This window comes from Pan troglodytes, chromosome 19 (assembly GCF_028858775.2).
Source record: "Pan troglodytes isolate AG18354 chromosome 19, NHGRI_mPanTro3-v2.0_pri, whole genome shotgun sequence".
NCBI classification, from domain to species: domain Eukaryota; kingdom Metazoa; phylum Chordata; class Mammalia; order Primates; family Hominidae; genus Pan; species Pan troglodytes.
In genome coordinates this window covers 20,051,725-20,068,046 of record NC_072417.2, presented here as the reverse complement: position 1 = coordinate 20,068,046, position 16,322 = coordinate 20,051,725, and the positions used below count along the sequence as shown (strand labels likewise).

General features: G+C 51.4%; 1 protein-coding gene and 1 non-coding gene across 4 annotated transcripts; both read right to left on the bottom strand.

The window, feature by feature from the left end:
* Positions 1 to 660: 660 nt before the first annotated feature.
* COPZ2 (COPI coat complex subunit zeta 2) lies at positions 661 to 12,290 on the bottom strand. Of its 3 annotated transcripts, XR_001710768.4 has the most exons (10): positions 12,136 to 12,290; positions 11,320 to 11,394; positions 8,336 to 8,417; positions 7,684 to 7,775; positions 7,159 to 7,214; positions 6,629 to 6,706; positions 3,619 to 3,670; positions 2,966 to 3,004; positions 2,170 to 2,283; positions 661 to 969 (listed from the first exon to the last, which is right to left on the bottom strand). XR_001710768.4 is itself a non-coding variant. In XM_016931548.4 (9 exons), the coding sequence occupies exons 1-9, from the start codon at positions 12,244 to 12,246 to the stop codon at positions 922 to 924; spliced, it is 633 nt and encodes a 210-aa protein (XP_016787037.1). In that variant the 5' UTR covers positions 12,247 to 12,290; the 3' UTR covers positions 661 to 921. The 3 variants fall into 3 exon arrangements, 2 of the variants coding, with proteins under 2 accessions (XP_016787037.1, XP_063654386.1); XM_016931548.4 differs by lacking the exon at positions 2,170 to 2,283; XM_063798316.1 differs by lacking the exons at positions 2,170 to 2,283; positions 12,136 to 12,290 and adding an exon at positions 11,895 to 11,994.
* MIR152 (microRNA mir-152) lies at positions 11,630 to 11,715 on the bottom strand. The gene has a single exon (NR_035685.2). It is a non-coding gene; the product is annotated as a microRNA mir-152 (primary transcript).
* Positions 12,291 to 16,322: the final 4,032 nt, after the last annotated feature.

Sequence of the window (16,322 nt, the reverse complement as noted above, 5' to 3'; positions counted from 1 at the left end):
AGAAGGGAAGTCGTGTCGCCCAGAAAGGCTATACAATCTCCACCCTTCCCGTTTGTCCCTGCGACACCCTTCCACCCTCCTGTCCCTCCGGACCTGCAATTCTTCACACCCTCTGCAGCGCACACGGTGCTCAGGACACATGTGCACGGTGGGGGCTGGCGATGCTTCCTCGCCCCCACCACCCGCAAGCTTGCAGAGAGCTGTAGTGCCCAGGATGTATGCCAGGATAGGAATTCCACGGTTCCAGGCATGCCAAGAAAAATAGCCATGCTGTTTCTCGGTTTGTTCAGAGGAAGCCTTACCTCTCTTCCCTTCTGGAGTTTGGGAATGGAAAAAATGACTCAAGGAATCCCCAGCGGAGCTACCATGTATGTACTGCATTGCAAAATAGGGGTACCATATTTTGCTCTCCCCTACCTGGCAGTATGCGCCACACATGGGGCTCCGTGGTATCAGCGTCGCACCCCCTCATGGTGTTAAATGGTCCCCTTTCCCTTGTCCCACATCTCTGCCCAATCACACAACCACAGGGACACGCCCCACCCTGGTACTGGATATCCCCACGATGAGCCACAGAAAGTGCAGGAGCCCTTATATGAACACACACACACACACACACGCACACACACACACTTCCTAGGCCAAGAGAGAAGGAGACCCTTGGCAGAAGACAAAAGCAGGTTTATTAGGGCCCTGGGGCCAGGAATGCCTAAGATATGAGTTAAGGCCAGGGCCGTGAGAAAAGGTGACTCTCCTGAGGCCAAACCTTTGCATCTCAGAAGCCCTGGCTGGAGACCTTAGGAGTCAGTTCTGGGAGGGACCTGGGGATACAGAGGGGTCTCTCCTGACCCTGGGATCTTTGGGCTTTTGCCAGGATTGGGGAAATGGTCTGGGGGGCAGGGAGCCTTGAATCCACAGCCTTCATTTCAATAACGACCATTTAATTTGTTCCTTGGCAGACTGAAGAACCTGGGGTGGGGTGGCGGAGGTTGAGAGAGAATTGAGAATGTCAAATGCCTCCATACACAGTCATGGGGAGGTCCACAGCCCACCTTCCCGAAGCGCCCCTGCAACTCCCGGTCACTAGGTGGCAGCAGCTTGTCTCCACTTGGCTTAAACGCAGCCAACCCTCCAAGTCAGAAAGCGCAGACCAAACCGGCTGCAGCCAGCTCCCACCTCAGGCCCAAGCCTGCCCAGACCTCTGGCTCCTGCATCTGCAGCGTGGGTGTGGCAGCAGCCTGTCTCCCTGCTGTCATGCCATGAGAGTTCCCGCCCACAGTGCCACGTCCAGGCGGAGACGGGGCCCAGGCCTGACACTCCCTGTGCTCAGACGCCTCAGCAAACCCCTAGCTCTGGCCGTGGCTGGCAATGTGTCCTCAACACCCCACCGCAACCCACTGCTGATGTGGCATAGCTGGCAAAGGGTGGCCAGCCAGACCCTGCGGTGGGATGCCTGGTGGAAAGTCTCAGCCCAGTGCTTACACAAATCCATACAAGTGCACACGTGCATGCACAATACCAAAGCAGGAGAGGGGGACAGGACTCAGGTGTGTCCCTCAGATTGTCCCTCCAGCCACTCAGCCTTATTCCCTTCTAGAGAAGGAGGGAGCGCTGTGTCTCCTCCTCCTGCACAGTCTCCCTCCTCTCTTGGGGACAGTGGCTTAGGGTTCCCCTGATTCTCTTAGCCAGAATCTAACTTTGTCCTCATTTTATCCCCCATTGGCTACCTGTAGCTTCCTTTGTTTTTACTCAAGAATTCCATCAAAAATGCTATGTTTTCATTCTTTCTCCCTTTGGAGAAATACTGATGGTTATTCAGCATGTGTTAACTGGCTTGGAGCCCTACTAAGAGCTTGCCATGCATTGGCTCATTGAATTCTCATAACTCCATGAAGAGGGTCCTGTTATTATGTGAGGCCCAGAGAGGTTGAGTAACTTGCCCTAGGTCACCCAGCTTTAGGTGGTAAGGTAGAACACGTACCCTGGGATGACTCCCATGAGCACCTGTGTTCTTATCTGCTCTGCTTATTACTCCCTACCCTCTTTCCACTCTGAAAATTGCCTTGCAGCTGCATTCATTCCAGCATGGTATGAGGAAACATGGGGAATCAGAGGGGAGGGTGAAGCAGAGTGAGCGCTAAGGGCAGTGCAGGAAAATGGGCACCACACCTGGGACTCCACACGAGACAGCACAGGCTCATCTCGGTAGGGCCACCACAGCACGAGGAGTTAGTGCCAGGGCGGGAAGTTCCATACAAGCAGGATTAGTCTGAGCAGAGAGACCTGCAGGTGGACAGAAGAGAGGTCAAGACAGTCGTCCTGAACTAGCAGGAAATTTGTGCAGCTGGGGAACTGATCAGGCTTCAGAGCCAGGAACCTCCCCCTGGCCTTACACTCTGCAAGCACCTCCAGATAAGACCATGCAGGGTTGTGGCAGGTTCTTCCATAGCCAGGTCACTCAGGGGTAAGGTGACAAGTGATGAGTGGGGAAAGTCAGATCCTATCATGGGTTTGAGAGTCCCTTAACAATCCCAGTGTGCACCCTAAGTGGCAAGGACAGGGGTTAAGAGCCAAACTCCTATTTGGTACCCTTTCCAGGTTTCGGTAGAGGGCGCATCAGAGGCCTGAGTTCCCAGATTTTTGGGGTGCACAAGTGACCCAGCCATCTCCAAGGTAGGCAGGTCATCCTAGTTTCAATCCAACTAAACCAAGCCAGGAGATGAGGTGGGCTGGTGGTAACACGCCCATCCATCCATTAGTACCCAGCTCCCCTGAGTTGGAGAGCCCGGAGGCCTCCAGTGAGTCTTTCCAAGATATGACCTGTCACTGCCTCATCCCTTCCCTTCTCACCCCTGATTTTTCAGACTTGATAACTTCACTGGGTCCCCCCAGGATGCTCTAGGATGCTCTGCTCCCCGTATCTCTCTAGACCATTTCTAGCCACAGCAGATGCAGGGGGGCCTACCTGGGCCACACTCTGTTCAGTCAAGCCGCCATCATCTACCTGTAAGAAAGCAGAGTCAAGGGGTGGGGTAGGGCCAGCGTGAGGGTCCTGGGTCAGGGAGGTGAAGGAAAGGGGCTTGGGGGTATGGGTGAGGTGGTGCAGTGGTTAGGGTGATTCAGAGCTGCACCTGTGTCACTGGTTAATAGAAGTCCTGCAGCCTGTCATTTGGAAGCCAGGACCTCTGGGATTGTGCTATGGTGCATGGAGGGTGAGGGAAGATGGGAAGAAAGATGGGAAGAAAGGTTTCATCCAGACATGAGAAAGCCAAACAAGGCAGGGAGGTTCTATCCATACCCCTGACCCCCAACCTCAAGGCCAAGGCAGCCACCTAGTGCCTCTTTGAAGATGTATTTATTTCCCCAGTCTATACTTCCTACCAGGAAAGAGGTGAGGTACTTGTGCTCCTAGCCGGGGAGAGGACAGGAAGATTTCTTCCATTAACTGGCATCCCACCCAGAAACTGCTGCTCATCCCACCCCTAACAAGTGTGTCAGCCCAGTGGTTGGCTTCTGCTAGAGGAGCTTGGGCTTCTACCATCTAGGCCCTAGCAGCCCTATTCCCAGGGAGGACAGGAAGGGCAGCCTAAAAGAGGAGGTGTTCAGGAAGACTCTTACCCTAAAATTCACCTTCTGGATCACTTGCTGGGGGTCACTCTCCAGAATCACACTACAAGATGAGAGGAAAAACCAGGAGGCAAATCAGTGGCACAATCCTCCCCTCCGCCCCTTCTCCTTGGCAAGCCTCTTCCCTCTCCCAATGCATCCTGCAACATCTCCACCTTCCAGGTCCCTTCCCACTGATAGCCCTCAAGTCAGAACTCTCCCTCAGCATGGAGAGCCCTCAGCTCTGATTCTTTGATGCTTCAACCCAGTGGTCCACATGCTTTGTCATCCCTGGGCAAAATCTTTGAAACTGGATGAGAACAGTCTGGTCTAGGATGATCAGGTTGTCAAAAGCAGGGACTCTCAAAACTCAGAGCTCTTGAAAGTTCACTTCACTTTCTGGGTATAGGATTGGATTCCCTGTGAAAAGAGTTAGGAAGAGAGGCCCTGGGGGTTCTTATCTTGTTGCACTGTTATTTTATGGCATGGGGTCACGCCCTGCATAAAAGAAATGAAACTCCAAAACTCAGCATCTACCTTCTCCCCTACTTCCTCCCTTTTTTTTTTTTTTAAGGCTGGGCACGGTGGCTCATGCCTGTAATCCCAGCACTTTGGGAGGCCGAGGCGGGTGGATCACCTGAGGTCAGGAGTTCCAGACCAGCCTGGCCAACATGGCGAAACCCTGTCTCTACTAAAAGTACAAAAATCAGCCAGGCATGGTGGCACACATTGTAATTCCAGCTAATCGGGAGGGTGAGGCAGGAGAATCGCTTCAACCCGGGAGGCAGAGGTTGCAGTGAGCCAAGATTGCGCCACTGCACTCCAGCCTGGGCATCACAGTGAGACTCTGTCTAAAAAAAAAAAATTTTTTTTTTTAAATCTTCCCTTTTAGGCCAGGCACAGTGGCTCACGCCTGCAATCCTAGCACTTTGGGAGGCTGAGGTGGGAGGATCACAAGGTGAAGAGTTCGAGACCAGCCTGGCCAATATGGTGAAACCCCGTCTTTACTGAAAATACAAAAAAAAATTAGCCGGTAATGGTGGCGCACGCCTATAATCCCAGCTACTCGGGAGGCTGAGGCAGGAGAATTGCTTGAACCCAGGAGGCAGAGGTTGCAGTGAGCCGAGATCACGCCACTGCACTCCAGCCTGGGCGACAGAGTGAGACTCCATCTCAAAACACACACACACACACACACACACACACACACACAGAAACAAAAAACTTCCCTTTTGATAGACCCAAATATTGTAGCTTTTCTCAGAGAGCAGGTGCTCCTTCGTGAGGCCTTGGGGTTATGTACAGGGTACATGGGCGTGAGGGCCTGTCACTGCGGCAGGACAAAGATGACAGGATCTGAGTGTACCTCCTTACCCACTGAGACTCCTCCAAGGCAGAAGCTTTGTTTCTCTTTGTTACTAAATCACTGGAAATGACAAACATTTCTTGGGAGCCTCTTCCAGTCCCCATCCTTGGGCTGAGCACCCCCTGTCCCAAGCTCCCTAACCAGGGGTCCTGTAATCCATAAAGAAAGAGCATCCCAGGCCAAGGCTCCAGTTTAGGCGTTGCCTCCCGACTGGCGCTTCCCCAGTTTTTCTTGGCAGGAAACTGAGTTCCTCAGAGGCAGAGACGGGAAGCTTGTGAAGCTTACACCTCAGGCATCCTCCTTTGCACAGCCATCCAGAGCCCTGCATCTTGTTTTGCATTTATAGTTTTGTGTGTGTTTGTGTAAAGTTTTCCTTCAAGAGGGTTCACCAAATTATATATGCTTCTGGCTCCCCAAAACCTGGCATTACCCCACTCCCTTTTGGGTCCCAGAAATCTGCAGGAGGCATTCCTTAGTGCCCCAGGCAGTCCAGTATAGTGCCATGGAAACAGCATGGCCCCTGGAACTATTCACATGGTTTTAGATCTTGGCCCTGCCACTCCCTAGCTGTGTGAGAGACCTCCGGCGTGTCACTTGAACCTTTGAGCCTGTTTCCTAATGTATAAAATGATGTAATGATAGAGGCATGTATGTTTTTAAGGAGCTCAAGAAATTTCTATTGGCCGGGGATGGTGGCTCACACCTGTAATCCCAGCACTTTGGGAGGCTGAGGTGGGCGGATCACGAGGTCAGGAGATCGAGACCATCCTGGCTAACATGGTGAAACCCCATCTCTACTAAAAATACAAAAAATTAGCTTGGTGTGGTGGTGGGTGCCTGTAGTCCCAGCTACTCAGGAGGCTGAAGCAAGAGAATGGTGTGAACCCGGGAGGTGGAGCTTGCAGTGAGCCGAGATCACGCCATTTACTGCACACCAGCCTGGGTGACAGAGCGAGACTCTGTCTCAAAAAAAAAAAAAAGAAATTTTTATTATCCTTTGCCCCAGAGCCAGAACTTCTTTTTCTCTCTGAATATTGATCCCCTGATGGAAATTCACAAGCCAACTTTTCTCAAAAGAGCTCCTAGCTTCCTAAGAATATACTAGCATACCAATAGGAGGCAACATCTATTGAATGAGAACCACAAGCTTCACATGTATCTTCTCATTTAATCCCCACAATCCCTTATTACCTCCGTCCTAAAGATGGAGAAAGTAAGGCTCGGGGAGAGTCAGTAATTGACCCAGGTCACGCATCTAGCTTGTGTTGGAATTGAGCCCTAAGAGCGGGACATGTGGGGCTGGTGGGACTGTCTGAAGTCCTTCCAGAGAGGGCCAGCATCTGTGCCAGTGCTTCCCCTGGGCATTGGAGACCAAACTGGATTTTCCCCAAACCCTGCCTATTCAACAGTCTCCCATAGTTTGACATCAGGTTACTCTCTTGTTTGGCTTGACTTTGGCTAACATTGAAATCAACTTCTATCTTCATGAGTGGGGCGCTAGTAAGGGGAAGGGCTAGGGGAATGGGATCCCTGGGAATATGCTGGGGGAATGGAGTGAGAAGTTGGTCAGAGTTCTAGCCATGCTGGGTGCCATCTGGGGCTGATGATTATCAAAGGCACTCCTGCTGTGAGTGTCCCTGACTGTCCCCTCCTCACCCGCCATCCACAATCTCGTCCAGCACCAAGAAGGCTCCGTCCATGTTCTCCAGCAACCAGCGCTTCTCCACGTTCTTCCTGAAGGTGGACACAAGCTCCTGAGCCTCCCTGTGGCTGGGAGGAACTGAGTCCCTGCCTAGGTGAGGCTGACCCCACTCTCCAAAGACTGCCTCATTCACCCCTCACCAAACAAGGACTGGGAAGGAGAATGTGAAGGGCAGTGAGCACAGAGCCCATGCAAGGCATTTCTGAGCAAAGGGCAGTTCTGCTTCCTTACACCCTACCTTGTCCAACCTCCCATACTTTGGGCCTTGACACCCTGGCACCCACCACAGGACCCCAGATGCGTTTCACAACTAGGTTAGATGCTATAGCACTGCCCTACTTTCGTTCATTGTGTCAACTGTGAACTTTTCTTTTTGGATTATCTTAGTCTTGTGGGGACTTCAGGAGAAAAACAGGGAGGAAGGGTCCTGTGACATATCAGGGCTGGGGGGATGGGGCCTCGGAGGGCAGAGAACCTCACTCACCTTAACATGTGGTTCAGAGACTCAAACAGGCAGGTGAGAACAGACATGAGCATCAGCTGGGATGGGCAGATACGGGAGGAGGAAAATGAGAGTTTGAGATTGAGAAGGTCAAAAGAAGCACTTGGAGCCCACCTGTGCGGGCAGCAATGGAGAGTTTCAGAGGCCTGGGCTGGAGACTGACTGCGGTGTGACATTAGAGGGAACTTCCATGTGTCTGGGCTGGGAAACTGGAGTTCTCCACTGGGAGACATTGAGTGTATCCTTCTCTAGTTATGTTTAAGAAGGACAAAGCCTCCCTTGAAGATGAAGTGATTACTTCATTCCTGGTTCCCAAGGAAACTAAGGGGCATCGAAGATACACATTGTCCCAGAAAGAACCCTTCTGGCTGCCCTCCTCTACCCCATGGAGCCTAAAAGGAGGGGTCCAATGGTGAGCCTCCAGGTCCCAGCCTCAAGCCCAGATTCCAAATAACAACATTTCCCCATAGACAGACCCTTCTTACTGCCCCAACCTCCTGAATTCACCTCATTCTCGTAGGATGAGCCCACCACGTATAGGAAGAGGTCAATGCTGTTCTTGTAGACGATGGTCATACCCCCAAAAAATGCAATCTCACCTAGAAGTGGAGGGAGCTTTCAGTCCTGGCCACCTTGCCTGGTCCTAGCCTAGCCCCTCCTCCTCATGTATGACTCTGTGACTCTCCTATTTCCTTCTCCCCTTTCTGGAGAACCCTTGGAAAGACCAGCACTAGGGACACTACCATCAGGCAGCCCCATGTCCTTCCCCTTATCTGCTACTCTATTTCTAGGGACTGCCTCAGGCCAAGGAGTCAACAAGCCCAGTTGTTGACCCGTTTACCTCCTGCCCACGCTCCCACCCTGTGCAGCACCTTGGGACCAGATCCAGGTTGGGACCACAACACAGTTGGCCTCCTCAGCTAGAGAGAGGCCTGGGGATGCTGGGGGGTTGGGTAGTTGGGGGAACTGGAGAGTGACAGGGAGTGGAGGTTCCCTGGAGGAAGGGAGTGGAGAACAGCTGGGAAGGAGAGGACAAAAAGCCTCTGAAGAAAGGGAAATGGCCTGTGGGTGTGCAAGGCTGATGGGGACAGATGTGTCCAGATGGAGAAGATGACAGTGTGCATCTGATAGTCTGCTGGAGGAAGAGGGGGACACTTACTCTCAGTCCGGCTGGTCTTGTTGAAGACATTTTTCTCGAAAACCATCTGCTCCTTCATGGAGGGGAATGTGTCATCATAATACTATGAGAAAGGGAAGGAGAAGGGACCATAGCTTTCCACACAGCCTGGATCCTCCCTAGATTGGGGGGCAGGAAAGACTAGGCGCTGGGCAAGCGGGATCCTGCTTCCCTGCCCCATCTCTCCATTACTGCACCCTAGGCCTGCAGGCTCATTACGTCCTCCAAAACAAATTATTCTTTTTTAGATGGAGTTTTGCTCTTATTGCACAGGCTGGAGTGCAATGGCACGATCTCGGCTCACCACAACCTCCACCTCCCGGGTTCAAGCAATTCTCCTGCCTCAGCCTCCTGAGTAGCTGGGATTACAGGCATGTGCCACCACGCCCAGCTAATTTTGTATTTTTAGTAGACAGGGTTTCTCCATGTTGGTCAGGCTGGTCTCGAACTCCTGACCTCAGGTGATCCGCCCACCTTGGCCTCCCAAAGTGCTGGGATTACAGGCATGAGCCACTGTGCTTGGCCCCCTCCAAAACAAATTCTGAGCAAAGAAATTCCCAAAAAGTAGAGGGATATTGAGGCCTGCTTTTGGAGTCCCCTCCTGGTTTCTTGGAGGATCTTGTACATTCAGCAGATGTGCAGGGTGCTAAGGATTGGCATGGTCACTAGGGCACACTAATTCTACAGCACCCTGAGTCTCTACAGGAAAGACGGCAAAACCAGGAGTCCTTCTTAAACAATAATAATGATAATAACAACAGCTACTTTATTATCCCCATTACACGGATGGGGAAACCGAGGCATCAAGAAGTCAGGTAATGGCCTGGCACGGTGGCTCATGCCTGTAATCCCAGCACTTTGGGAGGCCGAGGCGGGTGGATCACCTGAGGTCAGGCGTTCCAGACCAGCTTTGCCAACATGGTGAAACCCCATCTCTACTAATTATACAAAATATATTAGCTGGGCATGGTGGCGGGTGCCTGTAATCCCAGCTACTTGGGAGGGTGAGGCAGGAGAATCGCTTGAACCCGGGAGGCGGAGGTTGCAGTGAGCTGAGATCGCGCCACTGAACTTCAGCCTGGGCAGCAGAGCGAGACTCCGTCTCAAAAAAAAAAAGAAGTCAGGTAACTTCCCCAACATCTCACAGTTGTGAGGCCAAAGCTGGGTTTGACCACTAAGGACGGTCTGACTGCAGACAGGGTTATAGTGAAGATTAAATATCTAAGAAACAATTCCTCACACATATCCGATAACTAAATTAATGTTTTTTGTTTGGGAATGGTGAGCCTCTCTCTCTGACTCAGTTTCTTAATCTGTAGGGAGGAAGAGCCTTTGGCCTTGCTGATCCACCTCTGACCATCTGCTGGGGCAAGGTGTGGTCAGCTCAGTTTTGAATTTTCTGGATGTGGATTTTGCCACTTAATACTCAATCCGCAGGCAGATTAGCCATCTCCCTAGTGGCCGCTGCTTATTTGAATTTCATAAAAACAAAAAACTTTCAGTTCCAAATAAACAAACAGAAAATCTATTTTTTGGGATGGGGTCTCACTCTATAACCCAGATTGGAGTGCAGTAGCTCGATCATGGCTCACTGCAGCCTCAACCTCTCGGGCTCAGGCAATCCTCCCACTTCAGCCTCCCGAGTAGGTGGGACTACAGGCGCACACCACCACGCCCGGCTAATTTTCGTTTTTTTGTTTTTTGTTTTTGTTTTTGTTTTTTTTGTAGAGATGGGGTGTGCCATGTTGCCCAGGCTGGTCTGGCACTCCTGGGCTCAAGCAGTCCGCCCGCCTCAGCCTCCCAAAGTACTGGGATTACAGGCATCAGCCACTGCACCTGGCCTTACAACAACATATTTCTTTTCTTTTTCTTTTCTTTTTTTTTTTTTTGAGACAGTGTTTCGCTCTTGTTGCCCAGGCTGGAGTGCAATGGTGCGATCTCGGTTCACTGCAACCTCTGCCTCCCAGGTTCAAGCAATTCTCCTGCCTCAGCCTCTCGAGTAGCTGGGATTACAGGCGCCCACCACCATGCCTGGCTAATTCTTTGTATTTTTAGTAGAGACAGGGTTTCACCATGTTGTCCAGGCTGGTTTCGAACTCCTGACCTCAAGTGATCTGCCCGCCTTGGCCTCCCAAAGTGCTGGGATTACAGGCATGAGCCATCACGCCTGGCCTTATAATGCATTTCATAGCTAATGCAGATGCTATAGCTCCACTACAATTAATTGTGTTGACAGTAGAAATTTATTTTTGGATTATTTTAGTTTGGTTCGCTCAGGCCATGTTTGCTAGGATAGATAACAGCTAATTGAATGGGGGTACAGTGAAAACCACCTTGAGCTTCATGTCAAAAAACCTGAGTTTGCCTGTGAAACCTGTGAAATGGGAGAAGTGAAAAAATTAAATAAGTAAATAAATAAAATTTGAGTTTGGATCTGTTAGGATATTAATACTTGTGACCTCAGGCAACTCACTTAGCTTCTCTACCCCTCATTTTCTTCATCTACGAAATTAAAGAGTTGGATTATACAGTCTCTAAAATCCCATCTGGTTCTAAATCCTTAGACTCCTTAGACTAAATCGTTAGTGTTTACCAAGCTGTAGAACAAAAGTGGAGGTTTAGAGACAAACCCCAAAGAACAAAAGAACTTGTGTGGGGGTTTGGGGACTAACACTCCTGGGTCCCAGGCTCAACACTCCACTGACCCATTAGGCAGAACCTTCCCATGCCCAGGTCCAACTGGCCAGTAGCAGGATAAGGAAACATTTCAGGGAACATGAGTAGAAATAGAGGAGACCCCTCATTTCAGGGAGCATCACCTTGACAAGGCAGGAGGATGAGAAGGACCTCTGGAGGGGTCTAAGCTGAGCTGCCCTGAGTCACAGAGATCACAGTGGAGTTTCTCCTGAGACAGGAGTGTCAGCTGAGTGGGAACTGTGTCCCTCATGGGTGGGGTCAGAGGTTACCTTGGCCAGCAGCCGGCGCCCGTCATTATCTAGGATGAAAACAGCCTTGATGGTGTAGAGGGAAGGTTCCTGCAACTGACACCGGAGAGGAGAGTTCCGTTTGGCCCCTGACTCGAGGTGGACACCCTGTGTCTATGGGATCTGCTGGCCCTAGGATACATCCTCAGGCTCCAGCAACCCCAGTCCTCAAGGTCCACAGCTGGTTCTGCCCAGCCCTGTGCCACATGGGCCAACCCAGGTGCCCACTCCACTCCCAGGCAGATGTTCCACTGCAGGCCCCGAGTGGGCGCTGTGCCCGTTGGGTGCAGAAGGTCCTTCCGGGCCCAAGTTCTGTCATGCACTGACTGCTCCAGAGCCCGAGTCGGAGTGTATCACAGAACCTGGGCCGGGGGGGACAGCGGGCCGAGCCTCCTTCTTCCAGCTGATCCCTGGCCGGGCTGGACCTGCGCTGTCAGCGCGCCCCCAGGCCCTGGCCCGGGTAGACTCCAGAAGCATGCCCATCACCCACCGGTGATGGGAGCCGAGTCTGGGACGGACAGGCCACTCCTTACCCTCCCCGCGGAATCGCAACTCACCCGCCACCCCCACTCCAAACGGACCCAGAACTTCAGCCCCGCGCCGACGGACTCAGGACAGGCCTCCTCTCCGGTCGGCGCTGGGACGAACTTTTCCTCCCGGGTCCTGGGGCCAGTCAGGGGTGACACAAAGTTCCCAGCCGCCGGGCGCGCGAGTTCTGAGTTGGCTGCTCCCCCCAACCCTGCTCTGTCCCGGCCCAGCTCCCGCCGCCCGGGATCCCCGCGCCCGCCCGCTCCGTACCCGCAGCCCCGAGGGCTCCCCGGCTCGAGCAGGCGGCGCCGGGCCCCCTGCCTGGGCCGCCGCGGCCCCCTCCCCCGGGTGCGGACGTGGCCAGGCCTCGGGCCGCTGCATTCCGCTCGCCGCCTCGCACTGACAGCGCCGCCCGCCGCCTGCCCGCCGCCGCCGCCCCGCCTCCGCGCCCGCCCCGCGGCCCCCTCTCGCGCGTGGCCTCCCTTTCCTCGGGGCCCCGTCCTCTTGCTCGTTCTCCCCGCTCTCCCCTCCCGCCCTCACCCCACCTCTCCTTCCCCCACTTCTCCTCTCCCTCTCTCCTCCTTGGCTCCTTCCCGAGTCCCTTACAGCCCCGAACTCTGCATCCTCAGGGTGCCCCAAGACCAGCCCTCGTCCTGCTTCCTGCCTGCTCTCTGGCCTGTGGCTTTGGTGTGCGCCAGTGTCTATAGGCTGTCCTGGGGCCAGCAGCAAACACAAGCAAAGCCCACTTTTGTCTGTTGACCTCTGGTAGGTACCATGAGGACAAATACGTCAGGTCACCCTTTAGATCTCAGGGACAGGGTCTATAAGCAAGAGCAAATGAGGACAGTTCTGGGGACACCCCTCTGTGAAGAGGCTTTCTCATTCCTCTCTCACTACTTGCAGAAGGCAACCATGGGCCCGGAGACACCTCCCCAGGCTCTCCTAAGTCACAGATATGGCACCATCAGAAGCAAGACAGACGCCCAGCAGCACAAATGCTCCACCAATGACATCGGGCTTTGCAGCATGTTTTGGTTTCTTTGGTCTAAGTCTAACTAAGACAAGCTCTCATTTCAGGGTACACTGGCAAGTGGGAAATTCACATCCCAGTGATATGTTAGTGCTACGTATGCATTTACCGGTAAAAACAGTGTGTGTGTATTTTACATTTGACACCTTCACATCCATTATCTAATAGCCCACACCTGTAAGATAGGCATAATGGACCCTCATTTTAAGCAAAGAGAGACTCAGAGGTTGTGTGACCTTTTCAAGACTGTACAGCTAGTTGACTGGGGATAGAACCCAGATTTTTGACTCAAAATTTCTTCCTTATTATTCTCTTCAAGCCCTCTTATGTTGTGGACCACAGTCACTTACCCTAGATGGTTACAGAATGGGGTTTTCCTCACTGAATGCATCAAGTCTTCTTATCTTCAAGCCTCTGCTGAAATATAATTACCAAAAGGTCCTCCTGACAGCCACCATATCTGACTTGATAGGTCTCTCCTGTCACATTCTCTCAGTTCCTATTTCTTTCTTTCATTGCACTTTTTTCAATCTCTAAATATTATTTTTACTAATATTGCTTGTTTGAGACACGGTCTCACTCTGTTGCCCAGGCTGGAGTGCAGTGACTCGATCTGGGCTCACTGCAGCCTCAACCTCCTGGGCTCAGGCAATCCTCCCATCTCAGTCTCCCAAGTAGCTGGGACCACTGGTGCATGCAACCACTCCCAGGTAATTTTTTATTTTTTTATTTTTTTTTATTTTTGTAGAAACAAGGTCTCAAGTCTGGGCTCAGTGGCTCACATCTGTAATCCCAGCACTTTGGGAGGCTGAGGTGGGCAGAAGGCTTGAGCCCAGGAGTTCCAGACCAGCCTGGGCAACATGGTAAGATCTAGTCTCTACTAAAACTACAAAGAAATTAGCCAGGTAGGGTGGTGTGACCTGTAGTCCCAGCTACTCAGAAGGCTGAGGTGGGAGAATCACCCGAGTCTGGGGGTTCAAGGCTGCAGAGCCATGATCATGCCACTGTGCTCCAGCCTGGGCAATGGGAGTGAGAATCTGTTTCAAAAAAAAAAAAGAAGAAGAAGAAGAAGAGAAAAAGAAAGGAAGAGGAGGAGGAGGGGGAGGGGGAGGAGGGTGATCATGATCAAGGTCTCTCTATGTTGCCCAGGCTGGTCTTGAACGCCTAGGCTCAAGTGATCCTCCCACCTTAGCCTCCCAAAGTGTTGGGATACAGGCGTGAACCACCATTCTCAGCCTTTACTAGTTTGTTTATAAGTGTTCCTTCTCCCCCCCCAGACTTTGAGCCCTGCAAGAACCAATGAATGTGACTTTTTGTTTTTTTTTCTGTTTTGAGACAGGGTCTTGCTCTATCACCCAGGCTGGAGTACAGTGGTGTGATCATAGTTCACTGCAGCCTCAAATTCCCAGTGTCGGCCGGGCACGGTGGCTCACGCCTGTAATTCCAGCTCTTTGGAAGGCCGAGACAGGCGGATCACGAGGTCAGGAGTTTGAGACCAGCCTGGCCAACATGGTGAAACCCCATCTCTACTAAAAATACAAAAAAATTAGCCGGGGGTGGTGGCAGGTGCCTGTAATCCCAGCTACTCGGGAGGCTGAGGCAGGAGAATCACTTGAACCTGGGAGGTGGAGGTTGCAGTGACCCGAGACTGCACTACAGCACTCCAGCCTGGCCAAGAGAGCGAGAACCTGCCACCCACCCACCCACCCACCCACACACACACACACACACACAACTCCCAGGATCAAGCCATTCTCCTGTCTCAGTCTCCTGAGTAGGTGGGACGATACACACGTGCCACCATGCCTGGTTATTTATTATTTTTAAAGGCAGGGTCTTGCTGTGTTGTCCAGGCAGGTCTTGAACTCCTGGGATCAAGCCCTCCTCCTGCCTCGGCCTCCCAAAGCCCTGAGATTACAGGTGTGACCCACCTCACCTGGCCAATTATGTTTGTCTTGTTCACTATGGAATCCCTAGTGTTTCTTACAAGGCTTGGTGACAGATTTTTTTTTTTTTTTTTGAGACGGAGTCTTGCTCCGTCACCAGGCTGGAGTGCAGTGGCGAGATCTCGGCTCACTGCAACCTCCGCCTCACGGGTTCCAGTGATTCTCCTGCCTCAGCCTCCCGAGTAGCTGGGACTACAGGTGCACACCACCACGCCCAGCTAATTTTTGTATTTTTAGTAGAGACAGGGTTTCACCATGTTGGCCAGGATGGTCTCGATCTCTTGACCTTGTGATCTGCTTGCCTCGGCCTCCCAAAGTGCTGGGATTAGAGGCATGAGCCACTGCACCTGGCCGATGACAGATATTTAATAAGCATTTGTGAAGTAAATGAATAAAGGAATTCAGGATGAGGGAGATCATGTATAAATATTCACAAATACCAAATTTTAACTAATAATAATTAAAATGTACCTATCAATGATACCATATTGGCTGGGTGTGGTGGCTCATACCTGTAATCCCGGCACTTTGAGAGGCCAAGGCGGGCAGATCACTTGAGACCAGGAGTTTGAGACCAGCCTGGCCAACATGGTGAAACCCCGATTCTACTAAAAAAACACAAAAATCAGCCGGGCATGGTGGCGAGTGCCTGTAGTCCCAGCTACTTGGGAGGTGAAGGCAGGAGAATCATTTGCACCCAGGAGGCAGAGGCTGTAGTGAGCCAAGATCACACCACTGCAGCCTCAGCAACAGAGCAAGACTCTATCTCCAAAAAAAAAAAAAAGACATCATATTTTATGTGCTGTACAAATATTTATTGAGTGCTTAGTATGTACCAGATATTTTTCTAGCCACTGGGACACAGTAGTAGACAAAAGAAAAATTTTGCTCTCATGGAACTTACAATCAAGTGTTTGTGTGTGTACATGCGTGCGTTTCTGTGCAAGATATAATACACAAATAAATGGGAAAAGTAGATATTATATGAGTTGGGGATAAGTGCTGCAAAGAAAAATAGAGCAGAAATGGGATGTGGAATGTGAGGGGTAAGGGACAGGCAAGCCAGAAAGCCATTTTCATAGTCCTCTGAGAAAACCTTTAACAAGGTGACATTTGAACAAAGAGCTAAAGGAAAGGAGGAAGCAGGCCATGCAGACATCTGAGGAAGCATCTACTGACCCTCCCTATATCATGACTTAGAAGGCACATCTGAACCTTTCTTACAGGCTATCAGTTATAATAGGGAACATAATGACACTATTTGATAACAGCAGGCAGGGAAAAGACCCAGCATTTGGGCATTTTATTTCTTCGGATTCCAGATCATCAGAAGTTATGTCAATGGTCATGCTGGCTGGGTATGTTATTTTAAAAAAATACTGATTTGGTTATTTTGATGTCTTAATATTTCTGTGAGCTAGTCCATTTTTTTTTTTTTTTTTTTTTTGGCTCATATTTACAAGGACAGCACCAAAAAGCCT